Genomic DNA, 25,368 nt, shown 5'->3' with positions numbered 1-25,368 from the left:
GTATGGCCATGGTTAGCTTTATTGAATGTCAGCACTGTTTAAAAAAGTTAATTCATCACTGATTTAATGCACCACCGCAATCTGGGTTTGTCTAACACGCTAAAGGTGGATCATCCAGTGGTGACTTCTGTGTTCACTAAGGAACATTCCCTCTCGGTGTGTGGGACCTTTTTGCTGTTTGTGACAGTATCCCTGATGTGACTTCAGAGCCCCATTCAGATCAAAATGTATTCAATTTGATGAGCACAGTGGGACGGAGAGGCAGCTCAGGGTTTTTAAAAACCCACACTAACCCGGCCCTTTATGAGAGGCAACCTGCCCTGCCCCACCGACAAACATATACTTTAATCAATGACCCAGACCTGACCAGCAAACCTGTAAACCCGCAAAGAGGAGCTGAAAGTCTCTGGTAGTGACCATCACTAATAACAACATACATGCTGCTGCCTATATTGTATGTAATTTCCAGTAAATATCACAATATAAATGTGTTTTCTGCTTTAAAACGTACAAACATAGGAAGACAGCAAGTATTCCCCCATCTTGTGAGTGGTCATGTCTTAGGGCCCAGACACACTGAACTGACTTCAGAGAACGACGGCCGTCTACTGTGTCACCTGACATTGCCGTGTCTCAGCTTTAAAGTTGCACATGAACACACCGCAAAGACTACAGCCAATGGCCACCCAGCATGTGCATTCTGCACCTGCGTGAGAGGAAATAACTCTCCACACCAGCAGATGGCGATAGTCTGTAATCGTCATTCAAAAAGGGAAATCGGAAGACCGTCTTGATGCTACTTAGTCAGTTAGCACATTAACAATATAATCTTATGCTGAAAGAATAGAGCATATTTTCCTGGTCCAGTGAACAATAACACAAACCATCACACAAGTTTCTGCTACAGGGCTTAATGGCTAAAGAAAGATAATCTGACCTTAGGAAACAATTTTGTCTTGGTCCCACTCCCTCTTGACTTCAGCTGTTTGTTTACATTCCTCACTTACATTTTGCATCCTGTGCATCCAGCTGAACAGCTAGTCAGAGTAAGTTCATTCACAAATGGGCTCTGCTGTCGCCTATTCAACATGCTGAATTGCCCCCCCCCAAAAAAAGCCAACGGGGACCAATGAGGACCAATGGTGTAGGGCTCACCGCCCCGACTAGGGTGACAGATGCTCACCGACAGCAAACACTGACCAACAGCCCCGACTGTCAGCTTGGTGTGTCAGGGCCTCTGAGTATGATCTTGAGCACACAGCTGATTGATGTTACAGAAGTGCATATTTAATGGATTTAGTGTGGACAGACACATGCTTGCTTGATATTAGGACATGGTGTTCTGCCTACATATTCGCAGAGGGAAATATTTTTTACATTTTTTACTTATTTTTACATTGTGACCCTAGAGATTTAAATATGTCACATTTCGACAGATTTTCCTGGTCAAAAGCTGAATAGTATAAATCTGAGCACAGTAGCTGATTATAAAGCTACTTGCTGTGTGAGAGCGACAGAGACAGAGACAGAGGGAGGACAAGAGAACAAGAGAAGATGAAAATTGGATTATTGCACAATGTTTCTGTAAATTCGACCCACCTGCCTGAAACATGTGATATCTTCCAACAAGCTTACTCAAACCTCCCAAATGGCATGACCTGCTGGCTGTGGGTCGACCCACGCATCACTAGTGTACTGGTTGTATTATGGATTTCAAATGAACTAGTCAAGAAGTTTGACCTAGAGCAGACTGAGGCGGATTTTGCAGTACATAAGACTCACAGAATGCTGTTAACACAAGTGAGTACAACAACTAACTCTCTGAGCTCACTGTACAGATGAGAACTTAAATGACCACTGCGTTGCCTCACAATGTATGGCATTAGGTGTGTGTGTGTGTGTGTGTGTGTGTGTGTGTGTGCGCGCGCTAGGCTTAGCAGATTTTTTCTTTGCTTTAATATGTAGTATGTTTGTGGCTGCAGCTGCTTAGAAGTCTATATTGTTTAGAGAGGTCCATGTTGTCTGCCTTGATGATTTTTTACTGTGCTGTGATTCTATAAAAAGTGTTGGGCTGCAGTAATTAAGTTTTGTTGTTTAACTGCTTTGTGTGCTGCCACGGTGTATTTATTATCAGCCAGTTTTGTCTGAGTTTTGTCTCTTTTCCGGTGGTTGTATATTTATAATTAATAATCGCATGCACAGGCAATCCAAATACAGTTAAAATGCAAATATGTTGAAAAATGAATGTCAAGTACACTGCTACTTCTTTTACTCACTTAGAACCCGGAGCTGGGCACCGCTCTTTGCTTTCCCGAAGGTGAACTCCACCACTCCATTCATGTCCGGGGAGGTTTGTCTGAGGGTCAGCCTGTGGACCGTGCCCATCTTCTCCATGAGTACCTGAGAGCTCGGCTGCAAGGGCTCTCCATTCAGACTCCACACAGGAGCTTTGGGGACAGGGACTGCAACCTCACACTCAAAGCAAGCTTCATCAGGGGCCATGACCTCCACATCCTTTAGCTCTCTGACCATTAACTGTGACTGGGCTGAGTCAGTGCAAAAAGAGAGGGAAAGCTGTTAGGTAACAACACACGTGTTATAATAGATACATATCTTAAGCAAGGTTGCCTCCTAGTCAATGTTGAGTCTCATGAGTCTTTCAGTCAGCCTTTGTCAAATTATTGAAAGCTTTTTAATTTCTTGTATGAAGTGGTGAGTGGTGGTAGATCTTTCCTAGGTAACCCCTTGAACTAGAGTTCGTCTTTTACTCCCTTTATTTCTGGGCTTTTGGTGCAGTCACTACATGTCTTACCCTGGCATATACAGTTGATAGGTCTTTTACACCACAGACATTTGGATACATTTTAATAACATTTCTAATTATTCTACTGAGACACACCAAAAAAGGGCTGACCTTATTTATAGGGTCAGGTTTGGTTGCTCGGATATGTCATCATTTGGCGTGTTAAGTGCTATGCTCGTGGGACACTTAAGAAAATCTATCTATCTATAACAGTTTCAGTCTCCAAAGGGTTGAAATAGGCCTGCAATTAAATATAAATACAGTATAGTGGTAGTTGATGAGGTGTGTGTACTACTAGGTGAACTGGTAAGTAACCGAGGGGGAAGAGGAGATCTCCTATATATTCCAATGGCTTTTTGGCTGATAGGTGGGTATACTGTAAACAGTGAGAAAAAAGAGGTGAGTATATCCTGTATACCCATGTATACCCTCCACTAGAAGCCACATTTCAAACCTTCAACCCAACAGGTGTTCTTTAATAAGAACAACAAAATATAACTTAAAAAAAATTTAAGGAAAGCTGGTGGCTTTGAATTTAAATGAGGCAAGCGTGAAAGGAAAATGGGCATGTGAAAATAAGGGGAACATTCTATGTTATCACATTACAATAGAAGAAAATACATGTATTAGCTTTGCCTGGCCAGTAGGGGGAGCTATGAGATTTTGTATGAGATCCTCAGCTCCCTCTGTTGCACCACCACAATAGAGAGGAAGCATTGCTGTTGAGCTATGACAGCTGAGGTCCTGGCATTTGTCACTACTGCCTGTACTTGGTGTAGAATAATCGATACTACACACACACCAACAACAACAAGAGCAGTAGTTCAGTGTACTTGTTCAATCCCACTAAGCAGTAGCGCTTTGTAAAGCTTAATTTTTGTTTGTTTGGTTTGTTATTTGAGTATTTAAAGTCAGGGCCTATGTCCACATAGTAGGTTTTTTGGTTCAGTTGTTCCCAATAAGGAAAGCGTGCATACGGCAGCAATTAGCCACCCCGAGAAAGAGTGCTTGACGCAACAACTTTTTTTCAGAGCGCCACGTCTTTTTTGTGCGGCTGCTTTTGAGAAAGGCACCAGTGATGTTACTGTTGCTTCCGTCTGCTGTCACAACAAAGACAGAAAAGCTCATGTTTTGGGAGCAGATGGTCGGAGGACACTGGATGTTGCTGGTGAGTGTTGGGCTTTTATAAGCAGTTGTTTTGTCTAGTAGCTAGCTAATGTTAGTCTCAAGGTATTGTTGAAACATACCCATGTGGAGCTCATCATTTAAAAGAGAAAGCATTGGGAGATTAAGCGCTCCTCAGCGCCCTGCCACCGCTTTCCTGCTTCAGAAAAATGCTATGTGGACGCATACCCTTAAATTAATTTTTTTTCTGCACTGAGTTAGATCCTTTAACACTGACTATATTGTACAATAATAGTGCAAAAAAAAAGTTTGGCAGTAAATTATGCAATACTTGACATGGATCATGAACTCTCTTACCCACTACAGTCAGTTTTGCAGAGCATGTATACTCTCCAACCTGCACACTGTACATGCCCTCATCATCTAGCACCACCTGCTGGATGATCAGTTTGCGATAACAGCCTTCACTGCAGATCTCAAAGCGCTCAGAGGGCAGGATGACATTGGCGCCTTTGTACCAGCGGATACTACATCTGGGGTTAGACACAGTGCAGTCCAGGAGCACACGGCTCTTCTCAAGGGCGGTCGTATCCTGCAGAGGTTTCACAATGTTGACAGGAAGCTCTAAAAAGGACAAAGGGCAAATTAAGCAAATTAAATTAATCAGAATAGACCATTGATAAAAGACCTAATATATGTCCAACAAGATAAGCTCGACAAATCAAGAAATAAATTTACCCTGTTTGACCTCATTGTAATATGGACATAAAAATTAAAACAGTTTTAAGTGCTTGAAGTTTGAAAACCACAGACAATGTGTTTGGTGTAAATCTAATATTAAAAATGTTAAAGCAACAAGCAAACTCATAGCTCACATACATCACTGAATTGGGTCTACAAACATTCATGCTCTCTGAGCAAACCCTAATACACTGCTAAATATTAATGAACAGTAACTGTCTATAACGTTAATTTTCAGAAATGTATCCATATTCGATTCTTAACACCTAGTATTTTTCATTATACCTTCCACCTCCAGGTAAGCGATACATTCGACATGTCTGGTGATAAACTTGATCTCTCCAGAGTCCTCTGCTCGCACATTGCACATAAGAAGAAAATGCTTGGTCCCTAAAACAAGTATACAATAGGCAAAGTCAATAATAAGCCAGATAACACTGTTTATAAGCTTCACATCAGCAGCAGAGCTGAGCAGGAACTATGAAATGCGTGTTTGAAATTTTGAGGCTGACCTTCCTGCCGGATCTTGATGGTGCTGGTGGGTTGTATCCTCTCCCCATTTTTGTACCATTCTCCTGGCACATCCGGCACTGAGACCTCACACACAAACACTGCGTTCTGATCCTCCTGGATGTCCAGGTCTTCCAGGCCCTGCAGGATCTGCAGCTCACGCTCTGCAAAGAGGATATTTAGGATTAAAATGGGCACCTGGCTCTTAAAGGGATAGTGCACCCAAAAATGTAAATTCAGCCATTATCTACTCACCCATATGCCGATGGAGGACCAGGTGAAGTTTTAGAGTCCTCACAACACTTGCAGAGATCCAAGGGGAGATTGGGTAGCAACACAACTCCACCTAATGGAGGCTTATGGTGCCCCAGATTAAAACGTCCAAGGACACATAATTGAAACCACAAAATATCTCCATACTGCTCGTCCATAGTCATCCAAAACAGTTCAAATGACATTTTTCTAAACAACTTTTTATGTCGTGACTTCAGGACACTTGGATCACTACGGACGAGCAGTATGGAGATATTTTGTGGTTTCAATTATGTGTTTTTCAACGTTTGAATCTGGGGCGCTGTCAGCCTCCATTAGGTGGAGTCGTGTTGCTACCCCCTCTCCCCTGGGATCTCCACAAGTGATGTGAGGACTCTAAAACTTCACCTGAGCCTCCCTTGGCATATGGGTGAGTAGATAATGGCTGAATCTTCATTTTTGGGTGCACTATCCCTTTAACAATATCAACAGTAATATACAGTACAGGCCAAAAGTTTGGACACACCTTCTCATTCAATGCGTTTTCTTTATTTTCATGACTATTTACATTGTAGATTCTCACTGAGGGCATCAAAACTATGAATGAACACATGTGGAGTTATGTACTTAACAAAAAAAGGTGAAATAACTGAAAACATGTTTTATATTCTAGTTTCTTCAAAATAGCCACCCTTTGCTCTGATTACTGCTTTGCACACTCTTGGCATTCTCTCCATGAGCTTCAAGAGGTAGTCACCTGAAATGGTTTCCAACAGTCTTGAAGGAGTTCCCAGAGGTGTTTAGCACTTGTTGGCCCCTTTGCCTTCACTCTGCGGTCCAGCTCACCCCAAACCATCTCGATTGGGTTCAGGTCCGGTGACTGTGGAGGCCAGGTCATGTGCCGCAGCACTCCATCACTCTCCTTCTTGGTCAAATAGCCCTTACACAGCCTGGAGGTGTGTTTGGGGTCATTGTCCTGTTGAAAAATAAATGATCGTCCAACTAAACGCAAACCGGATGGGATGGCATGTTGCTGCAGGATGCTGTGGTAGCCATGCTGGTTCAGTGTGCCTTCAATTTTGAATAAATCCCCAACAGTGTCACCAGCAAAACACCCCACACCATCACACCTCCTCCTCCATGCTTCACAGTGGGAACCAGGCATGTGGAATCCATCCGTTCACCTTTTCTGCGTCTCACAAAGACACGGCGGTTGGAACCAAAGATCTCAAATTTGGACTCATCAGACCAAAGCACAGGTTTCCACTGGTCTAATGTCCATTCCTTGTGTTTCTTGGCCCAAACAAATCTCTTCTGCTTGTTGCCTCTCCTTAGCAGTGGTTTCCTAGCAGCTATTTGACCATGAAGGCCTGATTCGCGCAGTCTCCTCTTAACAGTTGTTCTAGAGATGGGTCTGCTGCTAGAACTCTGTGTGGCATTCATCTGGTCTCTGATCTGAGCTGCTGTTAACTTGCGATTTCTGAGGCTGGTGACTCGGATGAACTTTTCCTCAGAAGCAGAGGTGACTCTTGGTCTTCCTTTCCTGGGTCGGTCCTCATGTGTGCCAGTTTCGTTGTAGCGCTTGATGGTTTTTGCGACTCCACTTGGGGACACATTTAAAGTTTTTGCAATTTTCCGGACTGACTGACCTTCATTTCTTAAAGTAATGATGGCCACTCGTTTTTCTTTAGTTAGCTAATTGGTTCTTGCCATAATATGAATTTTAACAGTTGTCCAATAGGGCTGTCGGCTGTGTATTAACCTGACTTCTGCACAACACAACTGATGGTCCCAACCCCATTGATAAAGCAAGAAATTCCACTAATTAACCCTGATAAGGCACACCTGTGAAGTGGAAACCATTTCAGGTGACTACCTCTTGAAGCTCATGGAGAGAATGCCAAGAGTGTGCAAAGCAGTAATCAGAGCAAAGGGTGGCTATTTTGAAGAAACTAGAATATAAAACATGTTTTCAGTTAGTTCACCTTTTTTTGTTAAGTACATAACTCCACATGTGTTCATTCATAGTTTTGATGCCTTCAGTGAGAATCTACAATGTAAATAGTCATGAAAATAAAGAAAACGCATTGAATGAGAAGGTGTGTCCAAACTTTTGGCCTGTACTGTATATATATATGAGATTATATATATGATTCCCTTTTCACTTCCTAAAATACTGTAAATGTATAGAACTGCACCACAGCCTACAACTGTTCATTGAGAGCTGTTATTGCACATACATTTTTGTGTTATACAGTAAATATCAGGCTGTGATGCAGGCCCTGGTTCAACAGGCATAACCTCTGAGTTATTATCGCTAACTGATACTATCAGTTATAATGTCGACAAGGGTATGAAGGAACGTATCATGTTATTTGTCGATAAAGGACCTACCCATAGATAATCAAACGTATTAAAGTTCTTTAAGTGTCCTGTAGCTGAGTTAGCCACAGTTCTTGACAAATTACTGATGCAAAGAGGTGTACAAAAAAAAAAAAAAGGAACATACAGCTTGTGTAGCTCACTCAGCTAATACCTCTGTGGCCTCTAGTTTCACAAATGAACAACTCTCTCCCATATCCAACAACTAGAGAGCTAAAACTCAAACCAGTGATATCATAGGGTATAAAGTCTGGAGCTGCCCCACAGACCATGGATTTGGAAAAATGTTTTAGACGACAGTGTTGTCTGCAGGAAAATGTTTGGAGTATATGGCTACATTTCCTGTGTCACAACTGAGAACACAAGTGCTCCAGGGATGATGTTTTTCTGTAGGCTGATGCGGAGGTTAGCGTCACCTTGTTCCCTTGTAAAAAAGCCAATGGGATTTTCTATTGGATCTTACTATATAATGACAAAACTCTGTCTGTGGGTGTGTCTGTGTGTCTGTTCCACATTTTTCTCCTCACTGACTTGGTCAATCCATATGAAATTTGGCACAGTGGTAGAGGGTCATGGGAGGATGCGAATAAAACAATATTACATCAATTGGCCAAAGGGGGTCGCTATAGCAACCGACTGAAATTGCAAACTTTGAATGGACATATCTCATGCCCCATATGTCGTAGAGACATGAAACTTTGCACAGAGATGCCTCTCCTCATGAGGAACAAATTTGCCTCAAGAACCCATAACTTCCGGTTTTATAGATTTTCCGCCATTTTGAATTTCTTGAAAAACACTTCCTAGGAAGTTTGAGCGATCTGCATGAAACTCTGTGAACATAATCTAGGGACCAATATCTAAAGTTCCCTCTTGGCAAAAGTTGGAAAACTTACTAAAACTGAGCTTCTATAAGGCAATGAATATTGCAGAGGGCGTGGCTCATCACATAAAGGTGTATAACATCTCAAGGGTTTCACCGATCACCACTCAACTTTGTAGGCATGTGACCACACATAATCTGAGGGGACCCCTCCATTATTGACCCCATCAAACAAAATTGGGGCGCTAGAGAGCTAATTTCTTATCTAGGCCTAACCGCCATATGGATTTTTACTAAACTTGGTAGATATGTAGAACACGACGCCTCAAGGTGACTGGAGAAATTTAACTCTAATTGGCAACTGGGTGGCGCTATAACAACAGAAAAATGCTTTAAAATGGCTAAAATGCGACCGATTGCTGTGGCGCCCCACTGGTGACAATGCTACCAGTGGGCATCGACTAGTTTTGAATTATTGAGGGAAATAAACTATGTGACAAACAAAAGTTTATGATACTTGCATGTTGTTTTTCAGCAAGATAATCTTCACTTCTTCTTCCACTTTTGTGATTTTTGAAGCCTAAATTCAATCAGCAGAAGTCAAAAGCTAACGTTAGGCTATAAACAAACCTTTCCACAGTCGCATGACTTCATGTTGTCACCACAACAAAGCTGTAAAGCCGTACTTGGCATGATGAGGTTCTGTAGTCTCATTTAGCAACTTGTTAGCGACTGCCTTTTTAAAGATATGTAAAAGCTTCAAAATTCACAAGTGGGGTATTTACTCATGTATTTTATGTTGTAGTGATGTGAATGTGAAAGTCTCCTAAGCCTGTATTAACCACAGACCTTATTTTAGGTATCGAACCAATGACCTATTCAAAAACACCCACTGACTTGGAGATGAGGGAACCAGGAATGGTAAAATGCTAAGTCACATCTGGGTTTTATTTCTCATTCCTGGGACATTCTACAGAATAAAGCTCATTTGGGTATAAAAAAGGAAATGAACATTCTGTGTGTCCACAGAATCTATGGAGCAGCTCCAGACTTTATACACAATGACATCACAAGATTTACTTCTCTGGTTTGCTTTAAGAGAGAGTAGCTCATGCTCAGAAGTATTGATTGATCTGTCCTCAGCCATGGAAATAATATATTGGAATTTTTAATTCAGTTGGTATTCCCCTTTAATTACTTTGGTTTGTTGTAGTCTAGGCCCCAGTCTGGGTTGTCATTGTTTTGGTACTTTCCCACCCATTGATTGTCAAGTTCTGTGGAATAATATTACACATCTTCAGCCAACTCATACCACTGTATCACATCACCCTGGAACCTGAGGCCTTGTCTGTTTATAGTAAGACTTTACCGTAGACCTCCACAGTGCAGGATGTAGTAGCATCTCCAGCATCACAGGTGTACATGCCAGAATCACTGACATGACATTTCATGATCTGGAGAAACCGTTTCCTTCCCATTGCATAAATGCGCAAGCCCTTGCTTGGCTTCACCTCAAACCCATTCTGAAAGGGATCAAAAAATAAAAAACATTGATTCAATTTAAAGTACAATTAATAATCACTGAACAGCTGTAACTGTATGTGATGCATTCTCTAACAGAGGATGTGAAGCTGGAGTCACGCCGTGTGAATTTTTTTGGACAAGGTGCCATATTGTGAGGATCATGCTGTGTTGCTTGTGCCTGCTGTGGTGGTCAAGCAACAACATATGAATAAAATAATCATGACAAACAACATAGATCCATATGACTGTAGCCCAAGGCTAGATTACAGATCCAGATGCACTTCTTCCATTCACAAACCCAGACATGGTAAACTGTCTTGATTTTGGACTGAGTGAATATACTATGGTAATAAAGTTAACAGCGCGTTAAGCTCACAAGGTGGCGCCACTATCCCACACAGTGTCACATACCCTCATATCCTCTATTGAGTGAAATATGTTGGGTTTTTTTCCATATTAATCAACACAAAGTTGATCAAGAGCAGACTTTTTTTTCTTCAGGCTTGAGCTCAAAAACTGATTCACAATTTTCAAATTGTTGTTTGGTGGTTATCTGAATTGCATCAACAAACATATCAGCTGTTTTGAGAGTGTCTTCCACTTGTGATCTTTAGGGCGTTAGATATGGTCCTGCATACATTTCATAATCTGTTGTTTTCATACTTGTTCATTTTGTAGGTCTTTTTCTAAGGCTGTATCGATTTTGTCATGTGGGGTACATTATAAATTCAGGTGCTTAGCAAGGCCAGTGAGAGAAAAAGACGCACTGTAAAGAGGAAGGTGTGTCTTTCATAAGAAGGAGGGTGTTGTACCTTGTGTTTTGTTGAGCACCTAGCTGATAAGGCCACAAGGTTTTGTCAGTAATTAGTTTCATACTGTGATTGATAACGAGTCACTTTCTAGTGTATTTTTGTAGTTTTGCTCAATAGAAGAGTGAGTTTGTGTGTTTAAGCTCGCAAGGGTGCTATGTGGGTTCAGTGTACTGTGATTTCAGTCATGTAAACAAGCAATTAGCATTCCTTGGCTTTGCTAACCTACATGTAGAATTGCAGTAACAGTTTACGGGTTAAAGCATGCTTCAGTTGGGATGGTTGGAACTTCATTTTCTGTGTGATTTTCACTGACTATTTTTGTAATGCTTTATGTTGATTGCAGTTGAGAAAACCCTAAACATGCTTACCTGCAGCTTGTTATTTTGTCAAGTAAAAAATGGTAATATTTTGTTTTCTCCATAGTTCTTACAGTGTGTTCACAGCATGTATTTTGGTAGGGGTTGGGGAAAGTTGATACAGCATAGTATTGCAATATTTCACGTGTAATGACACAGATGCCAAGTATCAGTATTATATAAATTAGTAATATTGCAAATACAAATTAAACCTTTTTGTGGCATGCCAAAATAATAAAAATCAGTTTCTTTTTCAGTCCACTAGATACATGTTGATGTGATAAAAATGACTGAAGTGACACACTTTAGCATTTGATTAAACAAATGTGGTCAATTGTTTCCTTTGGGGATATAATTTACAGTTGAAAAAATATAATAAATTGCAAAATATCACAATATATATTCATGCAATGCTCAGCATGTAGCAAAACGTTTTAAATCACAATAATATTTAATTGTGACAAAAGTATTGAGATAATATTGTATGATGAGTTCCACCAGTAGTTTTTTGGGCAACAATATTACCAGTAAAGCTTTTGGGAACCATCAAGTTGCAGAGTTAAACCACCATTCAGCCAGGGTTGCTACTTTGGCTATGTATTTTTTTTTTTGGACTCTTTTCTGTTATAGGTGAAAACATATTGTAACATTGCACTTTATCATAGAATGTTTTGGCTCTGGAGTTTTGTAGAAAGTTTTAAATATCGCTGTTTAAAAAGGAAAACAAAAATCTGACACTTGCCTTTATCCATTTCACATCGACATTGTGTCTTGACAGCTCACACTCAAGAGAGATTACTGCCCCGTCAGGGAATTTCTGGTCTTCCAGCTTTCTGAGGATGCTCACTGGGGGCTCTGGTAGAGACAAAGCATGCTTAGTTAGTCAAGAAAAGTATTTCTTAATTTTCTCCAAACAAGGCACCAAGTGTGTGTGTTGCTTCCCAGAATTAAAGCAGGGATACAGTTATGTGGACTAATTTACAGCAGTGAGATTTTCATCCAATTGTCATCACCAGAGTTTTAACCACTAGCTCAAAGGGATGATGCATACTTAGTGACTTAGCTTGGAGCGGATTATTTTACAGCATGGGGTTAAACTAGCACCTGACAGATAAGAGTGAACAGAGCTACCGCTTTTCACTGGGTTATGCTAGGCTACTTTGTGTTTGTAACGTGAGCCCGGATAAAGCCAACAGAAGTAGAGCCGTCACTCTATTCTATTATCATGCCTCAACTCGTTGGCATCCGGTCTACTCTGAGTGGACCACTTTAGCTACCAGCCTGAGGTCACAACAAAATTAGTACAGTAAAGTCTTGTTTTGGTAGTACTGCAGTCTACTGTACAGGGTTTGTGAGTTTAAAAGTTACAAAGTAGACCATGTAGATTACTTACAGCCACCTTGTGCAAAGTACATTTCCTCATATTAGTTACTTTTTTACATTAGACCGTGCAGAATGATACTGTTATATTTATGGAGAAATCAAACATCGGCAAAGCCTCGTTTCCTAAATTACCTACCCTTCACAACAAGCCTTGCAGAAGTCTTAAGATTCTCAACACAGAACATAAAGGTGCCAGTGTCTTCAACTGATAGGTTAGAGATAGTGAGGCTGTGGACTTTTCCTTTGGCACTCATACGGAAGTGATTTGTCGGCTTAAGCTGAATTGCGTTTCTCGTCCAGGTGCCTGCGACATTGGGATGGGAAAGCTCCACCTCAAAAGATGCCGTTTCTCTCTCTGTGGTTTTAACGTCAGTCAGCCCTCTCTTGATTGTGATCTTTCGAGCTGTGAAGACAAAGGCAGGGCTGTGCAAAAGACATCACTGTACTACTCCCACACGCTTGAGTACACATTTAACTTTCTACCTTGTGGGCATTTTTGTGTAATAATAGTTAAACAAAGGTTTTATTTGAAACATTGGCCTTGGTAACAAGCATTTTCATTCCACTTTAACACTGCGCAGACATAGCGTCCATTCTCTGTTACAGAATAGGCTTGGAGTCCGTTCTGTATGTCTGCTGTTAAACAATACGAGCTGGCACACACTGACAAGCCGATAGTTTAGTCATTTGAGTATGGGGCTTTACACAAAAGCCGGCTTTGAAACTGCCAACATTTTTCACTTATTCTAACACAGACAAGCATTCCCTGTGGAAAAAAAAGGAGTGTTTATTTTGGAGACCTGATGACAGCAACCTTAGTTTTGAAGGCCAGGGTGTAAATTTAGATGCAATGAGAGGAGATCCAAATTCATAGGAGGTGCCAACAGCAGCCTGAAGTCCTGACTTTCCCCTTCCCACCCACACTAGTGTTGAAAGAACAGCCTTTAATTCACCCACTGGCCTGTGGATCATAGGCCTAAGAAATACAAGAAGCATGCACAAAGAAAAACAAGCATAAGTACACCTTAATCACTACAAGATGCCGCTTTTATGGTGTGTCAAATTTGCTGCTTTCAAGAAGTTTAAGTGGTTGAGGTTCATAGGACAAGTACTTTGTTTGCAAATTGTAATACTAGTCATTGAACCATAGTATCTTCACTTGTTATTTATCAAGCACTTCCCTTAAAACTGTAATCTGATTTGCCTTTGACAGAGTTAATGAAATCATCAGGGCTCGATTGATCCTGTGTCAATCCTGGACTGAAAGTCAGCTTGGGCTGTAAGGCTGTCACCTGTTGGTTGCCATCATGCTCCAGTACAAGTGCTACCCTGGTCCCCAGTCACTCAGATTACTCTTACTCAGTTAATTAAGCATTGCCTTCACAAGAAGCAGTGATAGAGGGTGTGCAAGAGGTGGAGTCGTCGGCAACGGCGGTAAACAAACAACAACAGGGCATAGTGAGAACACGTGCATACTCACGTTCCACTGTGAGCTGTGCTTGCGTGCGGTCATGAAGGGTTTCACAGCTGTAGGTGCCCCGGTCAGACATGGCCAGTTTGTGGATGGTGAGACTGTGTTTTCGGCCTTTGTGTTTCAGGGTGTACTTGGCTCCAGGGTGGATCAGGACACCTTGCCTCATCCACTGAACCTCTCGTGAATCCAGACTCACCTCCACCTCTAGGGAAGCCTCACTGTACTCTTCTGCATTAACTGGTGTCATTTTCTTGGTGAACATCACCTGTTGCTCTAAAACAGAATTTAAGGAATTATTAGATAGCAACATCTTTCATGTCGAAGAATTAGGGACTTTATATGATTACACTGTGCGTATGCTGGCCCACAGTTCAATATATTGTCATAACTGCCAGAGGGATATGATGTTATTGTACAGTAAATGGTTCTAATATGTTTTAACTTATATGATTCAATATGGAATACATTTGTGAACATAGTGTTAATGGTTGAGACAACAGCTCACCTTGAATCTGGAGCTCTGCCTCTGATACCAACCCCTCTGCATCAGCTGTCACTCTGCCGCTATCTGAAACCATGCAGTTGTGGATGCAGAGCATGTGGCATAGTCCATTACTTGAAATGACAGTGCGCTCATTCAGGGCTACTTGCTTGCCATTTAAGCGCCACACCAACCGAGTGTCCTCTGGTGAAACCACACACTTAAATACTGCATCTTCTCCCTCGCGGACCGTGATGTTACGAAGCTCTGCTATGAACTCAACAACACGAGGAGCTGTGGGCAAAGCATTCAGCTGAATTAGAATCATTACATTATTTTTCCCTGACCTGCATTAATGTTATGTGATTTTAGCTGACTTACTTTCTACAGTGACAGTTGCTGACATCCTGTCATCTGTGGATTCACAAGTATATTCTCCAGCATCTTCTTCCACCAGTTGGTGGATGGTAAAGCTTCGCTCTCGACCTTGTGCCCGTATTGTGTGCCGACGGCTTGGAGAGATTTCTTGGCCGTCTTTGAGCCACTGGACATCTCCTTTGGGCTTGTTGATCTCACATCGTAATATAAGGCTGCTGCCCTTCAGAGACACTACGTTCTCCAGTGGTCTGACAAATTTCACCTTCATTTCTGATGAGTAGAATAAAGAAATACAGGTCCAGAGATGTTTATTCTGTGAAAGTTAATATGTATTTGGAAGTAGAGGTCACATTTTGCTTTGGAGTGCCAAATTCTTACCTTTGACTAAAAGACTGAAATACATCTCATCTGTCTTTACGTCACAGACATATTCTCCAGAATCTGACAGCTGCAGGGGATTAATGGTGAGCTTGTGGGTATTACCCTCACTGGAGATGTGAATGTTGTCCCCGTTCAATAGTTGGCCATCTTTCAGCCACCGAACATTAGATCTTTCCCGGCTCACAACGGCACACAGCGTAACACTCTCATTTTCGTAGGCTGAGACATTTTTATTTGCTTTTTTATTCTCAAACACTGCTGGTAGCTCTGAGAAAAAATAGATTTGCAAAGAAGTTGCTTGTAAATTGCATGTTCATGTTCATGAAACAGTAAGTTCATGAGAAATGAAATCTAAAACGTGTTTCAAAGTAATCTAAATCCTACCTTGGACCTCAACAATTGTTGTCAATTTATCATCAAAGGCATCACAAACGTATTTTCCAGAGTCTGATGGCTGAAGTCCAGAGAGAACAAGCTTCCTCACAACATCATAGCTGTCAATTTTTATACGAGTGTCTGGTTTCAGCGTCTTGCCATTCCATAACCACTGAACGGTGGCATTTGGCCGAGACACCTCACACTCCAAAATAAGATCATCCCCTGCTACCAGGATATGATGCTCTGGGTGGCCTGAGTTTCCAATGATTTGTACTGGAGGCTCTGAACATAAAGGGCATTGCATTATTTTCCTCCAGATAGAAGGAAAGACAGATAACATTTATATCGCTTTATAACATGATTACCTTTGACAGTGATGTAGAAGACCATCCTATCATCCACCGCATCACAGGTGTACTCTCCCGAATCTTCAAGCCCAGCATTTAGGACAACCAGTGATCGGAAAACACCTTGTTCCTCACTGCAGTATCGCTCAGTGTCATCAATTAGCTGATTGTCTTTGTACCAACTGACTGAGGCACTGGATCTTGACAGTTCACACACTAGAATAATGTCATCTGATACCAAGAACTGCTTTTCAGTTTTTGCATCAGTTTTTCCAATAATTTTTACAGGCAACTCTGAAAATGAACAAAAAAGAACCAAATTTGTAATGGAACAGAAAAACCTTTTTATGCATTTTACTGACAAAGAAAATATCGAAATATATTGTGCCCAGAAGTTATTGTAGTATCTGGATGAAATCAATGGTCTGGTTTAAATTTGCATCGTCCCTCTGTTGGCTAAGTCCTGATCTTGAGTGCACAATATACAGAACTTGTAAAGACAGAAGATTACAAAACAGTCATCTTTCAGGATTTATGGGGCTCCATATTATTTCAGAGTTATAGCTTTAACCACAATAACCTACCTTGCACGTTTACGTAAAAATCCATCACATCATCCTTTGCATCACAGATGTATTGCCCAGCATCCTCCACTGTTAGTGAGTGAACAGTTAATTGGCGCATGACACCATCCTCAAGGATGGTGATATTTCTGGAGTCTTCTACCTCTTCCCCATTCTTCTTCCAGGTGACTTCGGCATTTGATCTAGAAACCTCACAGTCAAGAACCAGAGTCTCCCCAGCCATTTTGTCAACTCTACATGCCATCTTCCTTGGACGTACAAAGCGAACAGGAGGCTCTGTGCATTTAGAAAATGTCATGTTAGAATTGGATAAACACGGACAGAGCAACACACTTCAGATGGCCCACTTTTTTATTCTTCCTTTACCTGCTATGTTGACAAAGAATGTGACAGAGTCGTCTGCAGTATCACAGACGTATTCGGCGGAATCTCTGACAGTAGTTTCAGGTATAATGAGTCTTCTGTAGACACCATCCACCTCTAAGATAAGGTTGTCATTCTCCTCCACTTCAAGTCCGTCTCTATACCAGCGTACCACTGCATTGGGCCGTGAGATCTCACAGCTCAATACCATCCTCTCAGAGGTTTGCTGGCAGAGTTCCATCTGGGACTGACTTGGGGACACAATCCGCACTGGAGGTTCTGGATAGATAGATAGATAGATAGATAGATAGATAGAGGGGTGTAATCATCCACTTTAGCCATCAGTCATTAGTTTAATGAATGCTACAAGACATCTGCATTGTTATCTAGGTGTCAGGCTAATGCATCACTTACAGAACTGTCTTTGCGTACATCTTTGATCCTGAATGATTCTGTTTACCCCTAACTTTGGCAGTGTTGCAAGGCACTTGTCCAATCATCAAAAAGCCCCTGAAACATCCTCCCCCTTTTGAACATCAGAATTGATTGGGCTGCGTCGACAATTTTCTTTCCAAAGTTTTCAATACTTAACAAGCATGCCCACTTCACATAGCAGTTAGCCAGGTGTGTGGGGGTAGGCAACTAGCAAGATCTGAACTTTATTAGAATGTGTCACCCAAGCTCTCTTTCTTCAGTCTTCATATAACTATTAGTTTGTTTTTGTGTCTACAACTAAATGAAACATCACAAATGCCATTGAGAGACTGTGTGAAAGTGTGTGCCATTATCCCCATTTGCACAATTCATAATATCTCGTCCCTTTTTATGATGCCTGGCTTTTCAGTGAACCTTTGACTGTGGCCATTCAGAACAAGGATAAACACTTTTGCCATTAGACATGTTTAGACAACACACTGGACAAAATTGTTGGTTTGAAGCACGCTGATGCCTTAGATCTACTCCTGCTTTATGATGTTCCAATTTTGAGACTGCCCATTGTTCTGAGTACTAATTCCGAAACCCCAGCAGTCTGAAAAATGTCCCAGTAGACCAAAGACCCACTTGTTCGACAGCCTGGTATCCTAAAAACAAATGCGCATTGCGTCAAACCAGTTCCATCGAAAACAGTATTGCCCACTTCCTCAAACACATGGCTAATTATTATGCAGAATGACGCCATCATACCTACTAATCTGCCTCTGACTGGCTAGTACTTGCTTGTTGCCTTTGTTGGTTAGGTTGGTTAGGTTTAGGCATGCAGAGTGACATGGGTTAGGGTAAGAATATCAGGGTAAGCCAATCAGAGGCAGAGCAGGGCAGATCATGCCTTGACCATTAAAAAAATATATATATATCGGACAAGCTAGGCTGTCAGATCTTACAGACAGATGTTTAATTAAAAAAAACCCTTCTCTGGTTGGCATTATGTACTGTTCTGTGCAGTAGTGATACTAAAATTGTAGTAAGGGCTTAATCCCTTAAAAACAAGCAAATCATGTGTCTTCATGGACATACATGGTTAAGTGTTTGTCAGAATGGAGGTCTTTTGTTTGTTGCTGCCATGTGGTGTAGTTGGTAAATTACCAGATGTCAGTTCCAACAGCTATATATATTTAGGCCTACACTGATGCACCCAATCAACCGGTGAAAGGCAGTGGTTAATATTTGGAGACAGGGCCTACTTATTAGAGGCTATGAATCTTTCTAACTGCTGGGAGTATGTATCTTCAGAGAACTGGGCAACCAGAGCAATGTCCGTTTGTTTTTGGGATATCGGGCTTTCAGTCCAGTGGGACATTTTTCTGACTGTCATGGTTTTTGAAATGATTAGCCTTTTGGTACTATGGCATGGCACTAAGATACCAACATATATAAAAATGTGCAATATGCTGTATGTATTATCAGGGATTTTACCTGTAATACTAAGGTGAAAGAAAATTGAAGCGTCAGCTGTATCACAGACGTATTCTCCAGAATCTTCGACTCCACTAGAAACAATCTTCAGCCGTCGATAAGGGCCCTCAACCTTGAGCTTGATGTTCTCACTCTCCTGCAGCTTTTGGCCGTCTTTGTACCAACTGACAACACCATTTGGACGAGACAATTCACAGCTCAGAATAATTTCCTCAGGGACATGACGGTCCAGGTGGACATCCTCCTTGGGGTAGATTATCAACACCGGAGGTTCTTTGGAAGAAGAATACATGAAATTGAAACATTGCTAACTGTGAGTGGGGGAGCAGATTTTATGCAACATATTTTTAGAGAAGTTTTCATGAGCTATCTTATTACCTCGTATGGTAACCTTGTACATTAGAATGTTGTCTCCAGCACGGCATGTGTATGTGCCTGTGTCAGACAGTTGGGTTGAATGTACTGTCAAATTCCTTCTGGTGCCCTCTGCTTGCATTGTGATATTGTTGCTTGGTTGCATTTCAATTCCATCTTTATACCACTGGACAACACCATCAGTCCTTGATACTTCACATGACAGAACAAGCTGTTCTTGTTCCACAACACTCTTGAAAAGGTCTTCCTCTGGGATATCAGCAAACGTTACCGGTGGCGCTGCAGAAGACAATACACAAAAGAAGTAAGAACGTAGCATTTGTTGTCAATGCTCAAGCATGCAGTAGTATTAAGGCCAGATTTAAACAGCTTAGACATGCTGATCTCAAGCCTTTCTAGATGACAGCTCCTAGTCATGATTATAATCATTGGGTGTTAATCCACTTTTGGACCAAAGTGGAAAAAATGAAGCAGTGCATTGATATAATGCAATCCATAGATGTGTGAAAAAAGAGTATGACTCATCAAAATACATGCTATTAAGTGTGAAGCACGTATATGAAAAGCATGTTTAATGAAATTAGGATATTTAGAAGGAAATCAGCTAAGATGAATCAGATGATGATCAGGTTCTGCTTACTCCTTAGATATTAGAGATCATGAAGGTGTATGAGATTCTACCATGACAACATCTTGCCAAGAAAAAGCTAAGCAAATCACCTTTCACCTCCACAAAGAAATCGTTGAAATCTGAATCATCATCATCATCAGTTTTACAACTGTATACTCCAGAGCATGAAGAAGTGGTCGACTTCATAACCAGTGTCCTCTTATTGCCCTCTGAATCGATGTTTATTTCCGATTTTGGCGAGAGTTTTATTCCATCCTCATACCAGCAGGTCTGGCTTGTGGGGTCTGAGATCTCATACTGCAGTCTGACTGGGCTGCCTGCTTCAACAGATTTGCTCTCCTCAGCCTCTGGAACAGCTGAGAATCAAATTGGTGCTATAGGAATTTCAATTCATTGAACAGTAACCAGATAATTATCAGATTTGCTATGCTATGTTAAAATTGTTTGGTATGATAAAGTTTTCACCTACACAAGTTGACAGTGAGATCCCTCAGTTACTTTATATTACTATATGCTATTATATTACTATAATTTGAATGACGGGCTCACTCACATGTAATCAGTGAGCCAGAAGAAAATTAGTTCATTCATTTTTCTCTATCTGTCTATTTGTCTATTTAGTCACAGTTGTTTATACAGAACATGTACAGCCTTAGTGCCCTTTCAGACCAGGAGGTCTACACCATCTGCAACTCATCCTTCATAAACCCTGCAGAGGCACACAGTGGCAAGGACAACAGTGTGCTTTGCATTCAACTAGTGAAATTTTGAGACTGTCAGAAATTGGGAGTCCCATGGGCCACTGCAGTTACCACTGGACTGAGCAGTTAAATGGCCATGAACTCTTTCACCCAGTAACCCCTTACAAATTTGTGGCAAACATCTGCCTGTTTTGACACCCAGCAGACACAGAACAAATGTACAATGGTGTATTGCAGTCACTGTAGGGGGAAAAAAAGCTGGGGAAGGGGGATTATCCTCTGAGAAAAAACTTCAGAGATTAAAGTCATAGATTTACAAGAAAAGACATGGATATTCTCTGGTGTCCTAGCAGAGTTGGAATATGACGTTAACATGAATGGGCCTATTCAGCTATTTTGCTAAAATTTATGTAAACAGTGTGCAGCAGCTTTATAAATCCTAAAAACAGTAAATAATAAGTCAGTAAAGTGCTAAAGGTAATAAGCCAACGTTTACTCACATGTGAAACAGCCTACAATCTCCTGGGTGAAAGTCCTGTGCTTGACTCAATCATCCACCACAACTTCATCCATATGTGGATGTTGTTGCTCTTTATACTGCTTTACCTGACTTTTGGCAAAAAGCCTGGAGGGCATTTTTTTCTTGAAAATTTGTGACTTTATAATCTCGGAGAATATCCGAAACTGCTCTGTTTAGGTCCCCACCAACTCCTGGGGAAAACCGCGGGTTCTTTAGCTGCTAAATGCTCCAATGTGTTCACCAGCTAGTTGCTAACTTTGTCATCACACATGCTAGGCAAACAGCACACAGTCTATCAGAGATTTTGGGCCAAAAAAACAACAGTAGCCTATTGCAACCTGGAAACAGAGTTATTGAGGCATGAGACTGAACCAAACAGTCAAGATGCTGGCTGTAAATCCAATGTGCTAAAACATTCTCTGGAGCTGACGGAAACTCCAGAGAGATGGTGATAACCCAATATGTTTGTTACTACGAGTATCCATTGTTACTTTATACCTAGTAATTTGATCCACTGTTTACATGAAATTTTCGATTTGTACAGTTTAAAGATGAGTTTACAACAATGCTCTTTTAAAAAAAATCCAGTCTGAAAGGGCCTTTGAATATTTGCTTCTTAGGGCAAGAACAACATTGCACATCACTACCACTGCATAAAAAGAAATTAGCAATACTGAATAATGTCTGATCCTTTATGCACTTATCCATGGTCAAATTCAAGTATGATGTTACAATATTGCATTTCTAAAATCATAGAGAGTACATGATTAAGAATCAGCACACTTTGTCACAGAACATTTTACAATAAAAACAAGTTGATCTAGTAGCCAAGCATTCACTGAAAGATGTTAGTGATTCTGACAAAGCTCAAAATACTTAGATCACCTGCAACATCCACCTTGAATTCTATATGGTCATCTGCGGCCTCACAGCTGTACACCCCAGAGTGTCTGACTTCTGCAGATGCAATAACCAATGCTCTCAGTTGTTCTTTTGTTTCAATTTCATATTCACTCTTTGGAAGTAGTTGCTCTCCACCCTTGTGCCAATAGACTTGGGCAGTTGGCTCTGAGACTTCACACTGCAGCTTAATTGGGCAGCCTGCTTCGACAAATTTGTTTCTTGCAACATCTGGAAGTGCTGCAAACCTCACAGGAGTGGCTGGAGGGTATTATAAGATTTGCAGAGCACTGTTGTTAAGCTGCCACAACACCATTTAACAAGTAGTGTTCATCATCAAACTTTTAGTTTGGTTATTTTAGAATATAAAGTGTATAAAGATCTGTGTTTCAGACAGTGTTACAAAATACTCCAAGTAAGTGTATATGTAATTGGGCAAAAACGTTTACAGCTATGGGTAATGAAGGAAATAGAAATGCTAAATGCATCTCACACCTGGAAGCTCATTAACTAATACAAGAAATTCACCTTCAATGTCCACATGGTATGTCACGACATCATCAGCAAGGCTACAACTGTAGAGGCCAGAATCGGAGACTTTGGCAGAATGAATGATTAATTTTCTCAGGCTGCCATCTCTTTTCATATCAAGGCCAGTTCTGCAAAAAAGCTCCACCTCATCCTTAAACCAGGAAACCTGGGCGACAGGGTCTGAGACCTCACACTGGAGCATAATTGGACAACCAACTGCAATCATCTTGTATTTTTCTGACAGTGGGATTGGCAAGATCTGTGGCAATCGGCCTAAGAGAGGGGAATAACAAGGGTTTTGGATAAGAGATGATTTCACTAACAGTGGACAAAACACACTGTCCAGCCAGTCACACCACATTCTAATAAACATTCAAAACAAAGGAAATTTTGTTCACCACTCACGCAATAGAGTAAGATGGGCGTGGTGTGTATGATAAGAAGATAGTAAGGGTGGAAGTAAATCACCTTCTACGTCCACTTTAAACGTGATGGTGTCATCTGATGTTGAACATTCATAGGTGCCACTATGTATGTTTTCAGCTGAGTGGATGAGCAGTGTCCTCGTTAGACCATCTGACTGTATTTCCATATTGTTTTGTGGGAGGAGTTCCATCCCATCCTTGTACCAGTCGACATGAGCAGAAGAATCATGAGACAGTTCACAGCTGAGGACAATGGGAGAACCTTCTTGGACGGACTTGCTCCTGTCACTCTCTTGAAGCTCTGAGAACTTCACAGGTAGTGCTATAGGTTTCAGATATTGCAAAAAGAGTGTTTTAATAAACTTTGTTAATATAGATTCTTGAAGTAATTAAATATGCAACCTAGTGTATATTCAATTACAAATAATTTCAAGACACAACAACATAAGACACAACATAAACACAACCTGCTTAAGAGGGACAATGATTGAAACAAAAAGTTATTCAAAGGGATAAAAGAGTAAGAATCAAGTACTGAAACTTCAAAGTTATCCACAGTGATAACAAGCACAGACAAAATGCACGGGTAAGACATAAACGAGAAAGTGACAGTGTTTGCCCATGTTAAAGTATTTGGTTAGTGTCTTTAATAAAAAAAACCCATGAAGCTTTAGCTTTCTCGTTAGCTTCCTGAAGATATTGGACATGCATAATAAGAAGCTGCATTGTGGAGCTGCACATTTAAATAAGATATTTGGATATACGATGTCCTATGTTACTCATTTAGTTAAAAAAATGGGCACCATGATTAGATGAGATAGTTATTTTTCTTCAGACTCACATAACATATCATGTGATACCAAATTAACACAAGAATTTTTGATGAAATTATTTCAGAGGAAACCTTTTGCTCTAGATTTTTAGAGAAGTAGACGACCAAATTGGGGGCACAGAAAAATGAACCATTTTCTCTAAGATGATCAGACAAACGTGCCTTATCACCTGCTGTTACAGTTAGTTGGCCGTGCAAGACAGCGAAAGCGCTGCAGAGTTACTGGGCATCACCTTTTACTTCCACAGCAAACTGGATATCATCATCTTTTGACTCACAGCGGTATACCCCAGTGTGAGCCCGCTCTGCTGATGGGACAACTAGACTCCTCAAATTTCCCTCTGACTGGATCTCTACTCCATTTTGAGGTAGGAGCTGTGTTCCATCCTTGTACCAACTGACTTGTCCAGTGGGGTTTGACAGCTCACATTGTAGAGCAATGGGAGAGCCCGCCATGACCGTCTTTTTCTGGTCACCCTCAGACAAAGCTGAAAACGTCAGAAGTGGTTCTACAGGAAGTGGAGCTACAGGATTGAATGTAAAATAGAACTGGTCAACAAAATGGATACTGTTATTAACCAAATGAAGCAAAGCACAATCATTAAACTAAAGGCTTCAGCAGCATATTCAGCCATTAAAAATAAATAAAAACCTTTTATACTACTACTAACTACTTTTGTTTCAGTATTTATAGCAAAATATGTTTTTAAAAAAAGAATGATATATATATATATATATATATATATACATATATATATATATATATATATATTGTACAGTAAATAAACATTGAAAACCTTGTTAGACCTAAAGTAAAAGTTACAAAAAATGGGGAAATGATACTTGAAGTAATGAATTTCATTATTTGAATTAATTTTAATTAGTTTTATGTAGTCTTGAGCCTTTTCCCCCAGTAATGATGCTTATGGGATGATTCTGCACAGAGCATTTGCAAAGTTGGAGGCACTCCAGTGTCTAACCTGGTAGAGAATAACATGAAAGGGACTAATGAAACCCTGGCCGCTGTTTTTCTTTTTATGTGACAGACAGCTTCCAAGAAGTTAGGGTAAAAACAGCACCAAAAATGTTTGTTTCTACTGTCTGATCTGGAAGGGGTTTAAAAAAAATTAATCAAAGGGATATTAAGCCTTATCTTTAGGGGATGTTATTATATGTTATTATTTCATAGGCTACAGTCTGTCCTGCATAGTCTCTGCCAAAGAATGTATTTGCTTTGAGAAGATTTTGAGATTTTTTTTTTTTTGTCAGGCTTTCTGAAAGACTAAAACAAGTCCTCAAAGATTTAATGGCCGTATATTACAGTACTAGGAAGAAAAAATTGGGCACCTCGGTATTCTAAACACACTCCCAGCCTCTGCAGCGGTGTTTAAGAAACAGTGTAAACATTTAAAGAACACCCTTGACCTCCAATGTTGCTCAGG

The 25,368-nt window shown here is 40.7% G+C and overlaps 1 protein-coding gene across 15 annotated transcripts in view; it reads right to left on the bottom strand.

Annotated features, from left to right (window-relative positions):
- obsl1b (obscurin like cytoskeletal adaptor 1b) overlaps positions 1-25,368 on the bottom strand; it is a 46,832-nt gene that overhangs the window by 3,753 nt on the left and 17,711 nt on the right. For 10 of the 15 annotated variants that reach the window (XM_049593285.1, XM_049593295.1, XM_049593286.1 and 7 more), the window contains 22 exons: positions 24,160-24,450; positions 23,138-23,422; positions 22,667-22,942; positions 22,124-22,399; positions 20,107-20,373; positions 19,390-19,665; positions 19,012-19,284; positions 17,101-17,376; positions 16,735-17,010; positions 16,169-16,444; positions 15,810-16,085; positions 15,423-15,692; positions 15,048-15,314; positions 14,691-14,960; positions 14,192-14,458; positions 12,848-13,114; positions 12,071-12,183; positions 10,006-10,159; positions 5,182-5,343; positions 4,955-5,059; positions 4,286-4,552; positions 2,277-2,546 (listed from right to left, as the gene is read on the bottom strand). In XM_049593285.1, the coding sequence (XP_049449242.1) occupies positions 2,277-2,546; positions 4,286-4,552; positions 4,955-5,059; positions 5,182-5,343; positions 10,006-10,159; positions 12,071-12,183; positions 12,848-13,114; positions 14,192-14,458; positions 14,691-14,960; positions 15,048-15,314; positions 15,423-15,692; positions 15,810-16,085; positions 16,169-16,444; positions 16,735-17,010; positions 17,101-17,376; positions 19,012-19,284; positions 19,390-19,665; positions 20,107-20,373; positions 22,124-22,399; positions 22,667-22,942; positions 23,138-23,422; positions 24,160-24,450 (5,460 nt within the window). The remainder of the gene's footprint in view (positions 1-2,276; positions 2,547-4,285; positions 4,553-4,954; positions 5,060-5,181; positions 5,344-10,005; positions 10,160-12,070; positions 12,184-12,847; positions 13,115-14,191; positions 14,459-14,690; positions 14,961-15,047; positions 15,315-15,422; positions 15,693-15,809; positions 16,086-16,168; positions 16,445-16,734; positions 17,011-17,100; positions 17,377-19,011; positions 19,285-19,389; positions 19,666-20,106; positions 20,374-22,123; positions 22,400-22,666; positions 22,943-23,137; positions 23,423-24,159; positions 24,451-25,368) is intronic. The other 5 variants (XM_049593288.1, XM_049593289.1, XM_049593290.1 and 2 more) reach the window with 5 other exon arrangements.

The sequence above is a fragment of the Epinephelus fuscoguttatus genome, linkage group LG13, assembly GCF_011397635.1.
Source record: "Epinephelus fuscoguttatus linkage group LG13, E.fuscoguttatus.final_Chr_v1".
Lineage (NCBI taxonomy): Eukaryota > Metazoa > Chordata > Actinopteri > Perciformes > Serranidae > Epinephelus > Epinephelus fuscoguttatus.
The sequence above is the reverse complement of the archived record's forward strand: the minus strand, read 5'-3'. Positions and strand labels throughout refer to the sequence as shown.